We start from the raw sequence: 15,835 nt of genomic DNA on the forward strand, positions 1-15,835 counted from the left end.
GGTAGGGCATTTGCCTTATGCGCAGCCAGCCCGGCCGAGCGGGATTCGATTCCTCCGCCCCTCTTGGAAAACCCAGCAAGCTACCGAGAGTATCTCGCCCGCGTGGGAAACCTTGGCAAGCTACCCCTGACGTATTCAATATGCCAAACACAGTAACAAGTCTCAAAAATGGAGATGTTACTCAGCCCGCTCGAGCAAATCGATGAACAACGGGAGGACAGTGTTTGTTTGTTTGTTTGTTTGTATGTATGGTTAGTTATTCAAAACTCCTCAGTGCTTTTTTTCTTTTAAAATGAAACGATAATATTAAATCTAAGTAACAATTCATTTGGATCAGATAATACTGTACGGAAATATGACTTGTTTAGATTTTCTAGCCGTGAACCATTGGAAAAGTTTTATATTCCTGGAAAGAAAACAAGACACAGGTAATTAAAATTGCAATGAAAAACAATTAAAATAATTGCACACTATAAATATTTATTAAAATTTAAATTTTTAGACATGATCAGAAATAAGCACCTCCAAAATTGAACCCAGTCAGTATTGTGATTTCTACACTTAGTTCATAGTTGTGGGGAGGGAAAGAAAAGTGAAAATGAAGGGATTTCTAGAAGTAATTTGGAAAATAATAATATACATTAATGCAAAAGTTTAAAGTCTAAGGCATATAGATCTAAGGCTGCACATTCAAACTGCTGGAAGCTTGAGTTCCATTGAGTGCCATGAGGCTGCAGACAAAGCTATGGATATTTCCTTGTAACAAAAGTATAATTAGTGATGGTGGTGATTTTCAGGAAAAGAGATTTTTCATTTGTGAAATATTACTAATTCCAACTTACTTTGCAAATTCAGTTTTTCACATGAATCAGAGGGCAAATCAACTGGACATTTATACACATCTCCCATTCGGTTGTCAGGGAAGCCACTCCAAGGTGAACCAACGAGCAACCTAGAAATAGAATTTGTCATAGTAGACATTAAATATTAGCTATAGTTTCTTAAAGCCAGACCTGATGATAAAGCAGTAAAAATTCCATTTAATTTCAAATTTTAATAAATACACCATCTATATTTATTTGGCTATAATTTGACATTTTTCTTTTCCTCATAGCTGATGAATATCCTTGATGAATGTCTTAAATGGATGTTTTGCTATGACACGCCAGGAGAACTCCAAGCAGTGCCATCAAATAGAAACATAATAAAAGTGACAAATATAAGCCATATGTGCAATCTGTTGTCACATTAATATAATAAAACAATAGGGACACTTAAATATTTTATTTAACTTGATGTGTTCAAACTATTTCGCTAGCAATATAAAATTATCAATGAGGCTTTGACATTGTTTTCTGTAGTTAATCTTTGCAGATGATCTATATTTAAAGCATCTATTAATATAGACAAGTGTGCCCTAAGTGCTCAGGGGTCATCTGTGGCTGGTGGTTAGCACACTGGTCAGCATAGCTCTAAAAATGGAAACCATATTAAAAACAAAAGCAAAACCTAACGTTTGTTGAGTATTTTCAAGTCCCCTAACACTTGCATATATTAAAACTTCTCTATGGGGGAAATGAAGTATCTAAATGGGTTTATACCAATCTAAGAGGATCCTGAGCCACGATACAAAGTAAATACAATATGATGCCGCAGAGCATGTCCTTACATAAACATATTTCCAGAATACAGGATACTGGGGTCAAAGCTTAGTAAACTCACACTCCCATCTGCTTTGGTTAGCCTTACTTCCTACAGTCTTCTCCAGCTAGACTGTGCATTTCCCTGTAGAATCTCTCACCTGACATTCCTGGCCATGAAGAATGGAAACAAAGAATCCTTACAATAGTCTGATCATCATAAACTACAGCATGTTAGTTACTCAGTTGCACCAATTATAAAAGTATATTTGATCCATGTTTTGTTATTGTCATAAAAATTGGCAAATATCGGCTTATATAAGAAACTTATGTAGCTGTTAGAAAAGATGAAGTCATGAATTTTACATACAAGTGGTACCACCTGGAAAGTATCATGCTAAGCGAAATGAGTCAGAAAGAGAGGGATAGACATATAAAAAGATTGCATTCATCTGGGGGACATAAAGTAACAAAATAGGAGATTAATACCCAAGAATAGCCACGATCAGTACCAGGAGGATTACTCCATGGCTTAGAGGCCAGCTGGGCACTCTAGGGGAAAGGGCAGCTCAGATAGAGAAGGGAGCACCAAATAAAGGGAGTTTGGAGGATCCTCCCAGGAGGGGAGATACATGTTGAAAGTAGATTATGGACTGAACATGATTGCCACTCAATGCCTCTTTTGCAGACCACAACACCCAAAAGGAGAGAGAAAACAAAAAGGAATGCCCTGCCATAGAGGCAGGGTGGGATGGGGGGATGGGTGTGGGAGGGATACTGGGATCCATGGTGGTGGAAAATGGGCACTGGTGGAGGGATGGGTACTTGATCATTGTATAATCGAAACCCAAGCACAAAAATTTGTAAATCTACAAGTGTACCACATGGTATTCCACTAATAAAAAAAAAAAGCTTTAAAAAAAGAAAGAGAGGGATAGACATAGAAAGATTGCATTCACCTGGGGAACATAAAGTAACAAAATAGGAGACTAATACCCAAGAGTGGCCGAAATTAGTACCAGGAATTCTGCTCCATGGCTTGGAGACCAGCAACATATGCTGGGGCAAAAGGGAGCTCAGATAGAGAAGGGAACACCAAATAAAGGTGTTGGGAGGATCTTCCCAGGATGGGAGAAGCATGCTGACAGTAGACTCTAGACCGAACATGATTGCCACTCATTGCCTCTTTTGCAAACCACAACACCCAAGAGGAGAGAGAAAACAAAAGGGAATGCCCTGCCACAGAGGCAGGATGGGATGGGGGGGGGGGGGAGGGATACTGGGACCCGTGGTGGTGGAAAATGGGCACTGTTGGAGGGATGGGTACTTGATCATTTTATAACTGAAACCCAAGCACAAAAATTTGTGAGTCTACAACTGTACCTCATGGTGTTTCACTAATAAAAAATTTTTAAAAAAAGAAACGTAAATCCTCTCTTTAGCTTCTATATAAATATTTTACATTTATCCCAAGCCAAGTGCTAAGTGATAAGGAATGCTTCTTATCTACTAAATCTAGTAAAAACTGGTTAAAATACCTGACAAGTAAAAATAACAATAATACACAATAGCTGAAAAATATGAATAGGCTCCCTTCCAGAACAAATATTAAAATGGTCAAAGTATTCTAAAGGATGACGGTGCTGGGTAGCACTCTCAGAAAAGAGAACTCATGAATAATTGTGGAAAGAGAAATGAGAGTTAATGATTTATACTTAAGCTTTTCATCTTATTCATTTTATACAATTATTGCCAAACTGTCTCTGAGGCACGGTGTTTTATAATACTGTTAATGACAGGGTTTCAGGCACACTAGATTCCACACCACACCCTCCACAGAGTGTCTGCTTCCCTTCATTTTGCAGTGCATTATAGCACACTAAATTTTTGTTCACTTTAAGGTTGGTCTTGAAAGATGTTTTTTGCTTTATGAGTGAGTACTTAGCATGGTTTAGCTATTGCTATATTATCTACAGACAGAATTACAATACCAGGCAATAGATTAAGGGCTTTAAAAAAGATAGACAACTAAATGTTAGCTATGAGTAAATACCAATATTTTATGTAAGGGAAGAACAGAATATAGCCAACTTTGGAATGCACATTTGAGAGTGTCTCATGTTCTTCAAATTCATGGCAGCTCTCACAGGAAATTAGGAAAGTTACTAAGTCTCTGATGTAAAAAATTGCCTTCCAACTGTTTGATCTTCTTTCTACACTCATCTTGATTCCACAGGACTGCATTAACATCATGTAGCATCCAGGAGTGCAAGATAGTATCTAACTCATTTGCTTCTCCAATCCTGTTTCTTTCGGTGCACCTTTCTGAATCTCTGACTTACTGAACTCAGTGTTTCCATCAAATCAGATTATCTTGATTTTCAATCTTCACTTAAGATGTTCTGCAAAGTGATTCTCATTAGAAATCACTTTCTCCAGAAAATTCTTGAGTTTTTGAATGTGGTCAAGGTAGCTTTCCTAAGTCCACGCTTCTGTACTTCTTCTATTGCAGTTTTTATCTTGTAGGCCAATAACTACCTGCCAACTAACCAAATCTTCCACTCAAGAAAATACTGTCTTTGAGAGCTAAGAATTTTGCTTATCACACTGTTTAATAACAAATGGGCGAATGGTTTTATGTTGCTATTTAAAGCGATTACTTTGGTTGTGAAATAATAAGTAGAAATCTTTAAATTCTGTTTTTATTCAGGGACATTTATTTATTTGGGCTATATCTAACAATGCTCAGGGCTTATACTGGCTCTGTATTCAGAGATCATTTCTGGCAGGGTTTGGGGAACCAAATGAGGTATCGAACCTGGTCAGCCTCATGTAAGGCAAGTGCCTTACCTGCTATACTATCTCTCTAACCCAGCATTTTTTTTTATCGTAGCTAAAGAGGTAAAATAAATGAAAAAATATTAACTAGGTTGAGAAGAAAGTGTTATGCTATTTCCATTGTATCACCTGTTTCTGATTTAGTCTCCACATACCTATTACGCCTCAAACTTGGTGACTATTAAATTTAAACAAATGCTAACTATGGACATACTGTAAAGAAGCAAAATAAATTACTCCATCTAGCAAGTGTGGTTCTGCCTCCTTGGCATGTTGGTAATTCCTGGCATGTTGGTTAATCTGACAACAGCTGTTCTGGTACAAGAAGCTTTTCAAACGTTATCTTATTTAGTATGTGAAACAAGGTCTGAGATTAATCTCTTGGTATCATACAGAGGGAACTCTTGAGATCCAAATCGATGAACAGTGTACTCATATTCACGTGCGTAGTAAGCCAATTGCAACTGATTCCCAAGCTCTAACCCTGCACCTTTCTTCTCTGGTCTCCATCCCCTCAACTTCAAGAACGTCTGGCCTAGGGTTCAATTTGGGAAAACTGTACAAATATTTGGCATTGGCTTCCACAAACATCAAGGAATGGAAACTGAAAAGTCATCTCAGACACTCTCCCTGATGGGGTGTGACAGCGTGTTGTATAAGGAGGCTGCACAACCACGAGGACACCAGCCAAGGTATCCAGTAAGATCTCCAGACACATGTAGGGCTCAGGCCATAGAGTTTACAACACAAGTTGGAACATGGTACATTCATGTTGGACCAAAGGAGGTAACGGTGGGAGGATTTCTAACAGGCAGCTTCCATATATCCTCAGTACTTCCTAAGAAAGATGCACTGAGGAACAAAAGGTTGGGGGTTGGGGGGAGGTGCACAATATGCTACAGGAAAGCAACATGGGGGAGTACTTGAAAAGTCTGGAGAACATGAGTGGTGCTAAAAGAAGTGGCAGTGTTCACCAAAATCATAACAGTCAATTAACAAATAAGGGGGGCAGGTACGGGAAGGAGGAATTTAGGACAGAGAGGTGGGAGGGGAGGGTCATGGACATTTCAGTGGCTGGGTGGGCAATCATTTTGTATATGAGTACTAGAAACTTAAGCACCTTTGTAACCCTGTCACCTAAAGTATATATATATATATGTATATATATATGTATATATATATATATATTTAAGTTAAGCGATTCTCATTTGAAATGCAATCGGTTGTTTCCTCAGAGAGGGTAAAGCTGTACCACCCATTATCAACTGTCTCCAGAAGAGGACTTAAAGCTAGGTTTTCCTTCCTATTGACCAAGTGTTCCAATGTTGCCACAGCTACTGTGAGAACATGGCCATACCACTTTAAACACAAGGGATGCAGAAAAGAGTGGGCATCTACAAAGTATGGTGCAACATTTTTGTTTGTTTTTTTCTTGTGGGGCTGGAGTTTAGATTGAAGCCACACATGACTCTGATCAGGATTTATTCCTACCTCTGTGCTCAGGGATTATGTCTAGTGGTGCTCAGGAACCTTTGTGCAGTACTAGGGATTTAACCAGGATCAGTTGCATTCAAGGCAAGCAAAGTATGGTGAAGATGATAAGGATGTGAGTATCTGTGAAACTCTCTCCAAGAACTTACCATAATCTCTGACAGTATTCAGCTCTGTTTAGTTCTAACACTAGACAAAAGGAAACAAGGAAAAGCAAGAACCTTTTTTTGCAGCACTCACCAAATATAGTTCACTATATAAATATTAGAAACCACATTAGTAAGTGTCCCACAGCTCATGCAAGCCACCACAGACAAAACATCCAAAATGCTCACCACCTCCTTGGAGCTGGTAAACTGGTTACTTTTCTGGCAGAGTCTAATTCTCACTTTGGCCCAAAGGTTTCAGAAAAATTCTGGAGTCTGACAACTCATTCTCACAAGGAAAGGTTATGACATCACCAGTGGCCACTTGAGAGAACTGAGACATTCTAAAATGAATCACACAGGAAGGTGAGAGAGACTAGTGTATTTAATCTATAAATGTTTATGCAATCAGCAAGAGCAGGAAGCGACATGCTAGAACAGAGTGGTAGAGAAACGGTGAGTAGGATAAGTGAGTGGGTAAAGCATGCTGAAATATAACAGGGCCTCTTTGAAGTAATGGATTTACTTTAATCACAAGCAGACAAAAAGCTATAGGAACAGTTGAATGTGCAGGTTCTCAAAACAAAACAAAATCCCAAGATACAGACTTCATTTTTCCTATACTGAAACTGGGAATTTTTCCAAGACTACTTAAAAATAAAAACTCACTACTCAATTATCTTATGGGAAAACAGTGATTATGTAGAGTTCCAAAACATAGCCAATTTGCCTACCTCCAGTGGAATTCAAAATACTTTGTTTAGGTAGTAAACAGTATTTATGGCAGTGAGGGTGTTTTAAACCCGCAATTCAGGGGTTGTTAAAAATAACTTCTTTTATCCATGAGTCTATAAACTTTCCAAGTGTTCCTTCAACATAAGGATTTCCCTAGAGATTATTGACAGAGGTGTTCTGAAAGTAGTAGAGAAAAACTATTTTATGTGATTCAACAAATGCTTATTGAGATCCTATGGAATGTTACACAACTCTGGGGGGGCACTATTCCCATATTTGGGGGGAGTAATTTTTGGTTCACACACACCTGTAGTGCACAGGGGCTATTCCTGGATCAGGAGTGATGACTGATGCTGTTGAGGGGACCATATACGATATCAGTGATCCAACCAGGTCAGCGGCATATAAGGCAAGTGCCATACCCTCTATACTATTTCTCTAAGCCCACTAATCCCATAAAAATGATATGCCTTTTGGCAGAACTTTACAAGAAAGAAACATCCAACCACATACAAAAAATGGGAATAAAAATGAACAAAAACTTCCTCAAAGAGGAAATACAAATGACCAAAAGACACATGAAAAAATGTTCTACATTGCTAATCATCAGGGAGATGCAAATCAAACAACAATGAGATATCATCTCACACCATAGAGACTGGCACACATCAAAAAGAACAAGAGCAATTAGTGCTGGTGCTGGGGTGGGGAGAAAGAGATTCTCATTCATTGCTGGTGGCAAATGCTGACTGGTCAGCCTTTTAGAAAACAAAATGGGCATTCCTCAAAGAGCTAGAAAACGAGTTTCCAATAATCTAGCAATATACCCACTTCTGAGACTATACCACGGAGGGCCAAAAGCACATAGCAGAAAGCCATCTGCATTTCTATGTTCATCGCAGAATTATTTATTATAGTCGGAATCTGGAAACAACCTGAGTGCTCAAGAACAAATGACTGGATAAAGAAACTATGGTACATCTATCTATAAAATGGAATACTGCACAGCCACCAGAAAAAATGAAATCATGAAATTCCCGTATAGATGGATGGTCATGGAAAGTATAATGCTGAGTGAAATGAGTCAGAGGGAGAGGTATAGACATAGAATGACTGCACTCATTTGCAGGATATAAAACAAAAACATAGTATGAGACTAATTAATACCCAGGGGGAGTAGAAACAAGCGCCAAGAGGAATAGTCCACAGTTGGAAGCCTACCACAAGTGAGGGTGCTGGGAGGACAGCTAGGATAGAGAAGGAACCACTCAGACAATGGTAGTTGGAAATGATCACTCTGGACAAGAACTGAGAAACATGATAACCTTTCAGTACCTGTTTTGCAAATCATAATGCCCAAAAGGAAAGAGAGAGAGCAAGAGAGAAAGAAAAGAAAATAGAAGCAGGCTGGGGGGAGGGAAGCAAGAAGGAAATTCGGGACATGGGTGGTGGGCAATGTACACTGGCAAAGGGATGGGTGATGGAACACTGTATGACCAACATTCAATCATGGGCAACTTTGTGACTGAGTATCTCGAGGTGATTTAACTTTAAATAAATGATGTTCCTGGCCTTGAGTGGTATACAACTTCTGAGACTATACAGTTACCAGACCTACTACATGCCAGATCACATTCTAGACATAGAAAATACATTAGTGAATCAATCTCAAATAAAGTTCTGGTGGAACTTACACTCTTTAGGGCAAGAACTATAATTAGCAAAACACGTGGTTATATGTGATTAGCACTTTGGGGCAAAAATGAGCAGGAAGAATTAAGGAGTGTGAAGGTAGAGAATGCCATGGCCTTTATTAGAATGCTCCAGGAAGGCTACCTGGAGAAAATTACACAAATGACCCAAATAGAAAAGAAAAAAAGAGCAAAGGTAGAATCAAAAGACCAGGAAGAGTAGCTGAGGCCGTGGAAATTGCTCATGCAGAATGCAGGAGATGGTAAGTGGTGGAGGATGAGGTTAGATTGGTGGAAGGGCCAAATCACAGAGATACTGGTATAAATGGGAAGGACTTTACTTTTTCTAAGTGGAATGAGATTTTGAAGGCTCCTTTGGAGACAATGATTGCTTTGGAGGCAAAAGTGAAGTCCAAGGGAGGGGCAGGGAAGGGGAAACTGTAGTGATTAATGCTAATGCATACAGTTAGCCACGCATTAATCACTACAGGGGGAACTTCTGCAAGGGGTAGAAGGGAAGGTGATGGGAAGGAAAGTAATTTTAATGAAGTTTAAGGTTAGGCCCTGCAGTATTTCTTGAGCAGTTAGATACTGAACACACATATAAGCAAAGAGACATGAAGGAATAGTCAAGAATGGTAACTTGAGTTTTTAGTTGAGAAACTAAAAGAAACCCTGTGGCAACTATCAGATAAGAGGATATGAGCAAAGCAAGATTTTAAGGTTAGGACAGTTCAGGAGTTCAGAATGAGGTATTTCAAGTTTAAAGTATTAGCTATTTAAAGAGGTGTTTTACTTAAGACTAGAAGGTTATTATATGTATTACTCATCTTAATGCAAGCCCACACTAAATAAATAGAATACTGAGGTATTGTTTAGTTCCAGGTTATAGAAGAAGGCTTGGTGAATTCTATATGTTTTTACCTGCTTTAATTTTTTGAAAAAGAATTTTATGATGCAAATAATTTACTCATGAATACCTCATATCTCTGGGAAGGAAGAAGATAGGTATAAAGAGTTCATGTTTAGCTATTGGTTGAGAAATACTGTTTCTATAAATTTAATAGACTACTTGGCACATGTTAAGAGAAATTTGGCATATGATAAGAGAAACTAAGACTCATTAGACTGTCTCAGACTTCTTTAGCTGCCAGGTTGCTCTCTCAAATTGTGGAATAGTTAAATTCACAAGATTTTTTGGTGTGTGTGTGTGTGTGTGTGTGTGTGTGTGTGTGTGTGTGTGTGTGAGGGGGGTGATGGTGGAGGGAGGAGTTTGGAATAATACCCCAAAAGGCTCAGGATTACTCTTGGCTTTGTGCTCATGTATCACTATTGGTGGTGCTCAGGGGACCATATGTGGTACCATGGATCAAAATGCTGTTGGCCACATGCTATGTTTTAACCCTTATATTATATCTCTGGTCCTCTTAGTTTCTTGATACAGAGTCTCTCAGTTTTATTATTGTAAAACATATTAAGTCTATTTTTCTGTTTCATAAAAACCTGGAAATCAGCTTTTGCATTAGAAGCAAAGAATCAATGAAAACTTATTATGTTGCCTCATCCAACATGCAGTTTCCTGAAGTTAAAACAAAATAAAAGTAATTCCCTTTTATATGAGTGCAAGATAATCATATTGTAAAGGTAAAGGTAAAGGCCCTCCCGTTGATCATCGATTTGCTCGAGCGGGCCCAGTAACGTCTCCATTGGAGACTTTGTTGTTACTGTGTTTGGCATATTGAATACGTCACGGGGAGCTTGCCAGGCTCTGCCGTGCGGGTGAGATACTCTCGGTAGCTTGCCGGGCTCTCCGAGAGGGGCGGAGGAATCGAACTTGGGTCGGCCATGTTGGCTGCGTGCAAGGAAAATGCCCTACCGCTGTGCTATCACTCCAGCCCAATCATATTGTGGTAAACCAAATTACATTACAATCAGACTTCCAATACTTTTACATAACAAAAAAAATTGTACTGAGTTATAAATTAGTGAAAATAAGTGTAATAGAATAAAAGAAATACATATGTTGTATATTTAAAATAAAAGTAAATCTGTGAATAAAGGATGTGAGCATGTTAAATAGTCCCAGAGCAACCTAAGAGTTAGAGAACTTTATTTTTGGAAAGAGATATAAAAGGTTATATTGGCTGATATATAAAGGCCATGATAAATGATTAAACCCTGTACTTCAGAAAAGGGATAAGAATGGTTCTAAGCCAAGAAAAAAGAAATGGACTGAAGTGAATCCAATATGAATAGGCCATAATCCACGGCGGATGAGAGAGAATTGAGAAACAGGTGGTTGAGAGGAAGAGAGAAACTAAATATTAAAGATGCTGATTTTCTTCCTACATATTTTAGGCAGTGCTAATGCACAGTGAGTTGCCTTTTGATGTGCTTTACACCTCTCACAGGTGCACAGGTACGTCTCTCAGACCTGCTCAGTACAGTTGGCTCCAGAGTCTGCATGACTTTCTCTGCACAGTTGCAAGGTTCCCTCTTTTAAATGTCTGAATAACATCCAATTGTGTAGATTTTCCACAACTTCTCCCTGGCCAATCCATCAATGGACACTTAAGTAGTTTTCATATCTTGGCCAGTATCAATAATGGTGCAATGAACTTGGGGTACAAAGAGCTTTGTGAGTGTTTCCATTCGCTTTACTCAAGTAGTAAACTGGAATAATACTCTCAGACTACTCAAGCTTTCTAAATTCACTCCCCTCAATTGTAAAAGGGGTAATAATTTTACAAAACTCAGCCAGGATATGTTATGTGTTTTGGCAAAAGGGGTACCCAATTAATAAATGATATTACTGCTAAGAAAGTACTATAGGGCATAATCTTTGATATCTGCTATAGAACTGAATATTTTTCTTTACTCCATTTAAAATTCTTTTATAGACATATCTTTGGGAGACATCACAGAGTTTCATTAAAATTTGTCTTACTTTTTTTTTCATTTTTTTCTTTTTATTAGTGAAACACCATGAAGTACACTTGTAGATTTACAATTTTTTGTGCTTGGGTTTCGATTATACAATGATCAAATACCCATCCCTCTATCAGTGCCCACTTTCCACCACCATGGATAATATCCCTCCCACCCACCCCCCATCCCACCCTGCCTCTGTGACAGGGCATTCCCTTTTGTTCTCTCTCTCCTTTTGGGTGTTATGGTCTGCAAAAGAGGCATTGAGTGGCAAACATGTTCAGTCCATAGTCTACTTTTGACATGCATCTCCCCTCCTGGGAGGATCCTCCAAACATCCTTTATTTGGTGCTCCCTTCTCTATCTGAGCTGCCCTTTCCCCTAGAATGCCCGGCTGGCCTCTAAGCTATGGAGTAATCCTCCTGGTGCTGATCTCAGCTATTCTTGGGTATTAATCTCATACTCAGCTATTCTTGGGTATTAATCTCATATTTTGTCTTACTTTCAAAGGTAAAATTATCAGGTAAGCTCATGTATAGAAAAAATCCTTTTTTTTTCTTGTGGTAATGACACATGTTCATTATATTTCTCCCCTTTAAGAAACAAGCATGCACTTCACATGAAGTAGAAAATACATTTATGCAACTGGAAATAGCCCCATTCCCAGACATTCCTTGTCACACCAATGATTGTAGCATTTTAAGGTTTTGAGTCATTTAATGAGCTCAGATTGTTCTTGGGAAGGGGCATTGAGAAGTAAGACAAACAGAAACAGTGCATAACACCACAAGCTTCCAGGAAATGATTTTACACATAACTCAATCCTTTGTATAATTGTTAGTGATAAGAATTGCATCATTTATATTTGAACATCCTGTGTGTAATATAAAGGCTCCAAAGTGGGAGGCCTCCATCCCTGCCTGCAGCAAAGGGAAAAGAAACACCTTTGCTTAGACAGAGGTGAGCATCTGTGCCCAGTTTAGGAGCTAATCTTGCTTTGAAACTTTAAAGGTAAAAGGTAAAGGCCCTCCTGTTGATCATCGATTTGCTCGAGCGGGTCCAGTAACGTCTCCATTGGAGACTTTGTTGTTACTGTGTCTGGCATATCGAATACATCACAAGGAGCTTGCCAGGCTCTGCTGTGCGGGCGAGATACTCTCGGTAGCTTGCCGGGCTCTCCGAGAGGGGCGGAGGAATCGAACTCGGGTCGGCCATGTTGGCTGCATGCAAGGCAAACGCCCTACCGCTGTACTATTGCTCCAGCCCAACTTTGAAACTCATTTTTTTCCCTTAAATTTCTGTTAGTGAAACACCATGAGGTACAGTTGTAGACTTAGAAATTTTTGTGCTTGGGTTTCAGTTATACAATGATCGAATACCCATCCCTCCACCAATGCCCATTCTCCACCACCACCAATCCCAGTATCCCTCCCAACCCCCCATTCCCCCATCCTACCTTACCTCTGTGGCAGGGCATTCCCTTTTGTTATCTCTCTCCTTTTGAGTATGTGGTTTGCAAAAGAGACATTGAGTGGCAATCTTGTTCAGTCTATAGTCTACTCTCATCATGCATTTCCCATCCTGAGAGGAACATCCCAACACCCTTTATTTGGTGCTCCCTTCTCTATCTGAGCTGCCTTTTCCCCTAGAGTGTGCGGCTGTCCTCAAAGCCATGGAGTAATCCTCCTGGTACTTATCTCAGCTATTCTTGGGTGTTAGTCTCCTATTTTGTTACTGTGTTTTCCAGATGAATGCAATCTTTCTATGTCTGTCCCTTTCTTTCTGACTCATTTCGCTTAGCACGATACTTTCCATGTAGTACCACTTGTATATGAATTTCATGACTTCATCTTTTCTAACAGCTGCATAGTACTCCATTGTGTAGATGTACCAAAGTGAAACTCATTTTTGACTGTCAAAAAAGCCTAAGGATTCCCCAAACCCAATTACTAATTTTCCTATGTAAAATTCCACTGTATAAGAAAAGTAACCCATTACAATAGCAAAAGAGTCGAAACAGGGGCCAGAGAGAGAGTATAATGGGCAAAGTGCTAGCCTTGCATGCAGCTGCCCTGAGTTTGATCTCTAACACCCCATATGGTCTCCAAGGCCCTCCAGGACCAACCCATGAGTATAGAGTCAGAAGTTAGCCCTGAACACCACTAGATGTGACCCCAAAACAAACAAAAAAGTCAAGGTCACTTTTTTATACTCTTGTAAATCCCCAATGTAGACTATGCATATAAAAAATTTTTAGAAATGTGGCAAATACAGAACAGCTAACATTTTGCTTTAAAATTAATGGAGTGTGATTAAAAAAGATCAAACTCAGAACTCGAGCGGGCCCAGTAACGTCTCCATTGGAGACTTTGTTGTTACTGTGTCTGGCATATCGAATACTCTCGGTAGCTTGCCGGGCTCTCCGAGAGGGGCGGAGGAATCGAACTCGGGTCGGCCATGTTGGCCGCGTGTACTCAGAACTAGAGCTTTAATGAAATTATTAAATAGAAACGGTGTGAGACAGAAGAGGTGAGAAAGGAGTAACACTTGGAATCTACATGGTAGATTGTATAGAAAGTCACATAAGCCACAGAAAACACTACCAAAAAGGCAGGTTTAAAACAATTAAGGGAATAAAGAAAAACGTGAGGTGGATGGAAGAGAGGAGGGAAGAGAGAGAGTGAGAGAGAGAGAGAGAGAGAGAGAATTATACACAAAGTCAAAGGGGAAAAGACTCATAGTTTATTAAAGGAATTCATACCACTTTCTCTGCCCAAAGTTAACTTGATTAGTATCAGAAGGAAAGTTAATATTTAAACAGTCCTTCCCACATCTGCTCCTTCCATAACGTCTGTGCAACTGTCATAAATTAGGAGTGGAGAAGGGCACTGGGCCAGTTTCAAAACAAATAGGCAATTCTGAGTTCCAAGTTTCATACTATTTTCCTTGAGTCTCAGAGTCATGAAGGCTGCTTGTCATAACTGAAGCTCATGCCAATGCTGGCATGAAAAACCCACCCACCTGTCCCCCGTGGAAGGCAGCTTGGCAGGACCAGGCTACCAATAAAGGTCAAGAGGGAACATTGTTCCTCTCCAGTTGCAGGCCTGGGGAAGAGAAAACGAGCCTTTTATAGTAACAGAGCACAACTCATGACACTAAGTGGCATGAATTCTATTGTCTAAGGGGTTGGCGCTTAGGTCTCCAGAATTCCTTGAGGCTATCTGCCAATGCATATGTATCTTCCTCCTTAACTATTCTGCACTTTTTAAACTTAGCTTCTATGTTTCAAAATTTCTGAACCTCATCTAGTGTTCAGTCCATGGTGGATCAGAGGATCAGGCCCATGGGTTGGACTTCTACTTCTTTGCTTTACAAAAACAGATGAAAAGGAACAAGGGCCAGTTTGGTCTCTTTCCTGCCAGCTAACTCCAGGCAGTGGCTCAGCCCTTCAGGTAAGACAGGTATTCTTTCTCTTCCTTTCACGTGTGAGGTATGTTTTTATCAGCTGCTGGTTCTATATAGACTAGAGGGATGTAAGGCCTCACTCAACTTAATACTATACCTTTCCAGAAAAATTCTACGCTGGCATTGAAATCAGTGTCTCTGACAAGAATAGAGTGGTGTCTTGTTTACCAATAACCATTGTCTTATATGTCTTTTCAGGAATATCATGAGATAGTCAAAATAAGATTGAGAAATGACTGGTGTCAATGAACTTGACAGCCCCAGCAGTTTGTCACAGCTATTATTACACTGTTTTTTTTTTTTAACAATGCATCATATGCTAAGAGGGAATTCTAGAAAGACAACAGGCTATAACTACACTCATTTTCCTGAGACACAGCTAGGTCCAAGTTTTTGCTTGTTGCGCCTATGGATCTTTCTTGACTTAAAATCTAAAGCATGATTTCTGGTTGAGTTTTCTTACATACCTGATGTGTGTTTGTGTGTGATATATTCATATATGTGTATATATAAATATATTTAATACTGTAGTAGTGTTCTACCTTAGATCTACCCTGTTCCAAGAGTACTCTTTAAAAAATAACCTTAAGCTTCTGCCTAAATGTCTTCAGCAAAAAGGCCATGCTTAGTGTGTAGATCATCAAATGCACTTAGAGATCTTATTCAGTCAATTATATATCACATTATCACATTGTAGAGCATTTCAGGGGGATCATTTTGAAATGGATTTTCATTCGGCCATGCAACAAATAATTATTGATCTCAGATACCACTCTGATTTCTAAGGATATACTCATGAACAAATCAATGTTTCTATACACAGACACTGGACAGGAGACCGGTAATGAGCCTGTAAACAAAGAAAGATTATTGAGAGAATAAGAATCGCTATTCAGAAAAG

General features: G+C 39.3%; 1 protein-coding gene across 1 annotated transcript in view; it reads right to left on the minus strand.

The window, feature by feature from the left end:
* The window catches only part of ITGA2 (integrin subunit alpha 2), an 84,724-nt gene that overhangs the window by 59,852 nt on the left and 9,037 nt on the right, over positions 1–15,835 (minus strand). The window contains exon 3 of the mRNA XM_056112031.1: positions 843–952. Coding sequence (XP_055968006.1) covers positions 843–952 — 110 coding nt within the window. The remainder of the gene's footprint in view (positions 1–842; positions 953–15,835) is intronic.

The sequence above is a fragment of the Sorex fumeus genome, unplaced genomic scaffold, assembly GCF_029834395.1.
Source record: "Sorex fumeus unplaced genomic scaffold, SorFum_2.1 ptg000015l, whole genome shotgun sequence".
NCBI lineage: Eukaryota > Metazoa > Chordata > Mammalia > Eulipotyphla > Soricidae > Sorex > Sorex fumeus.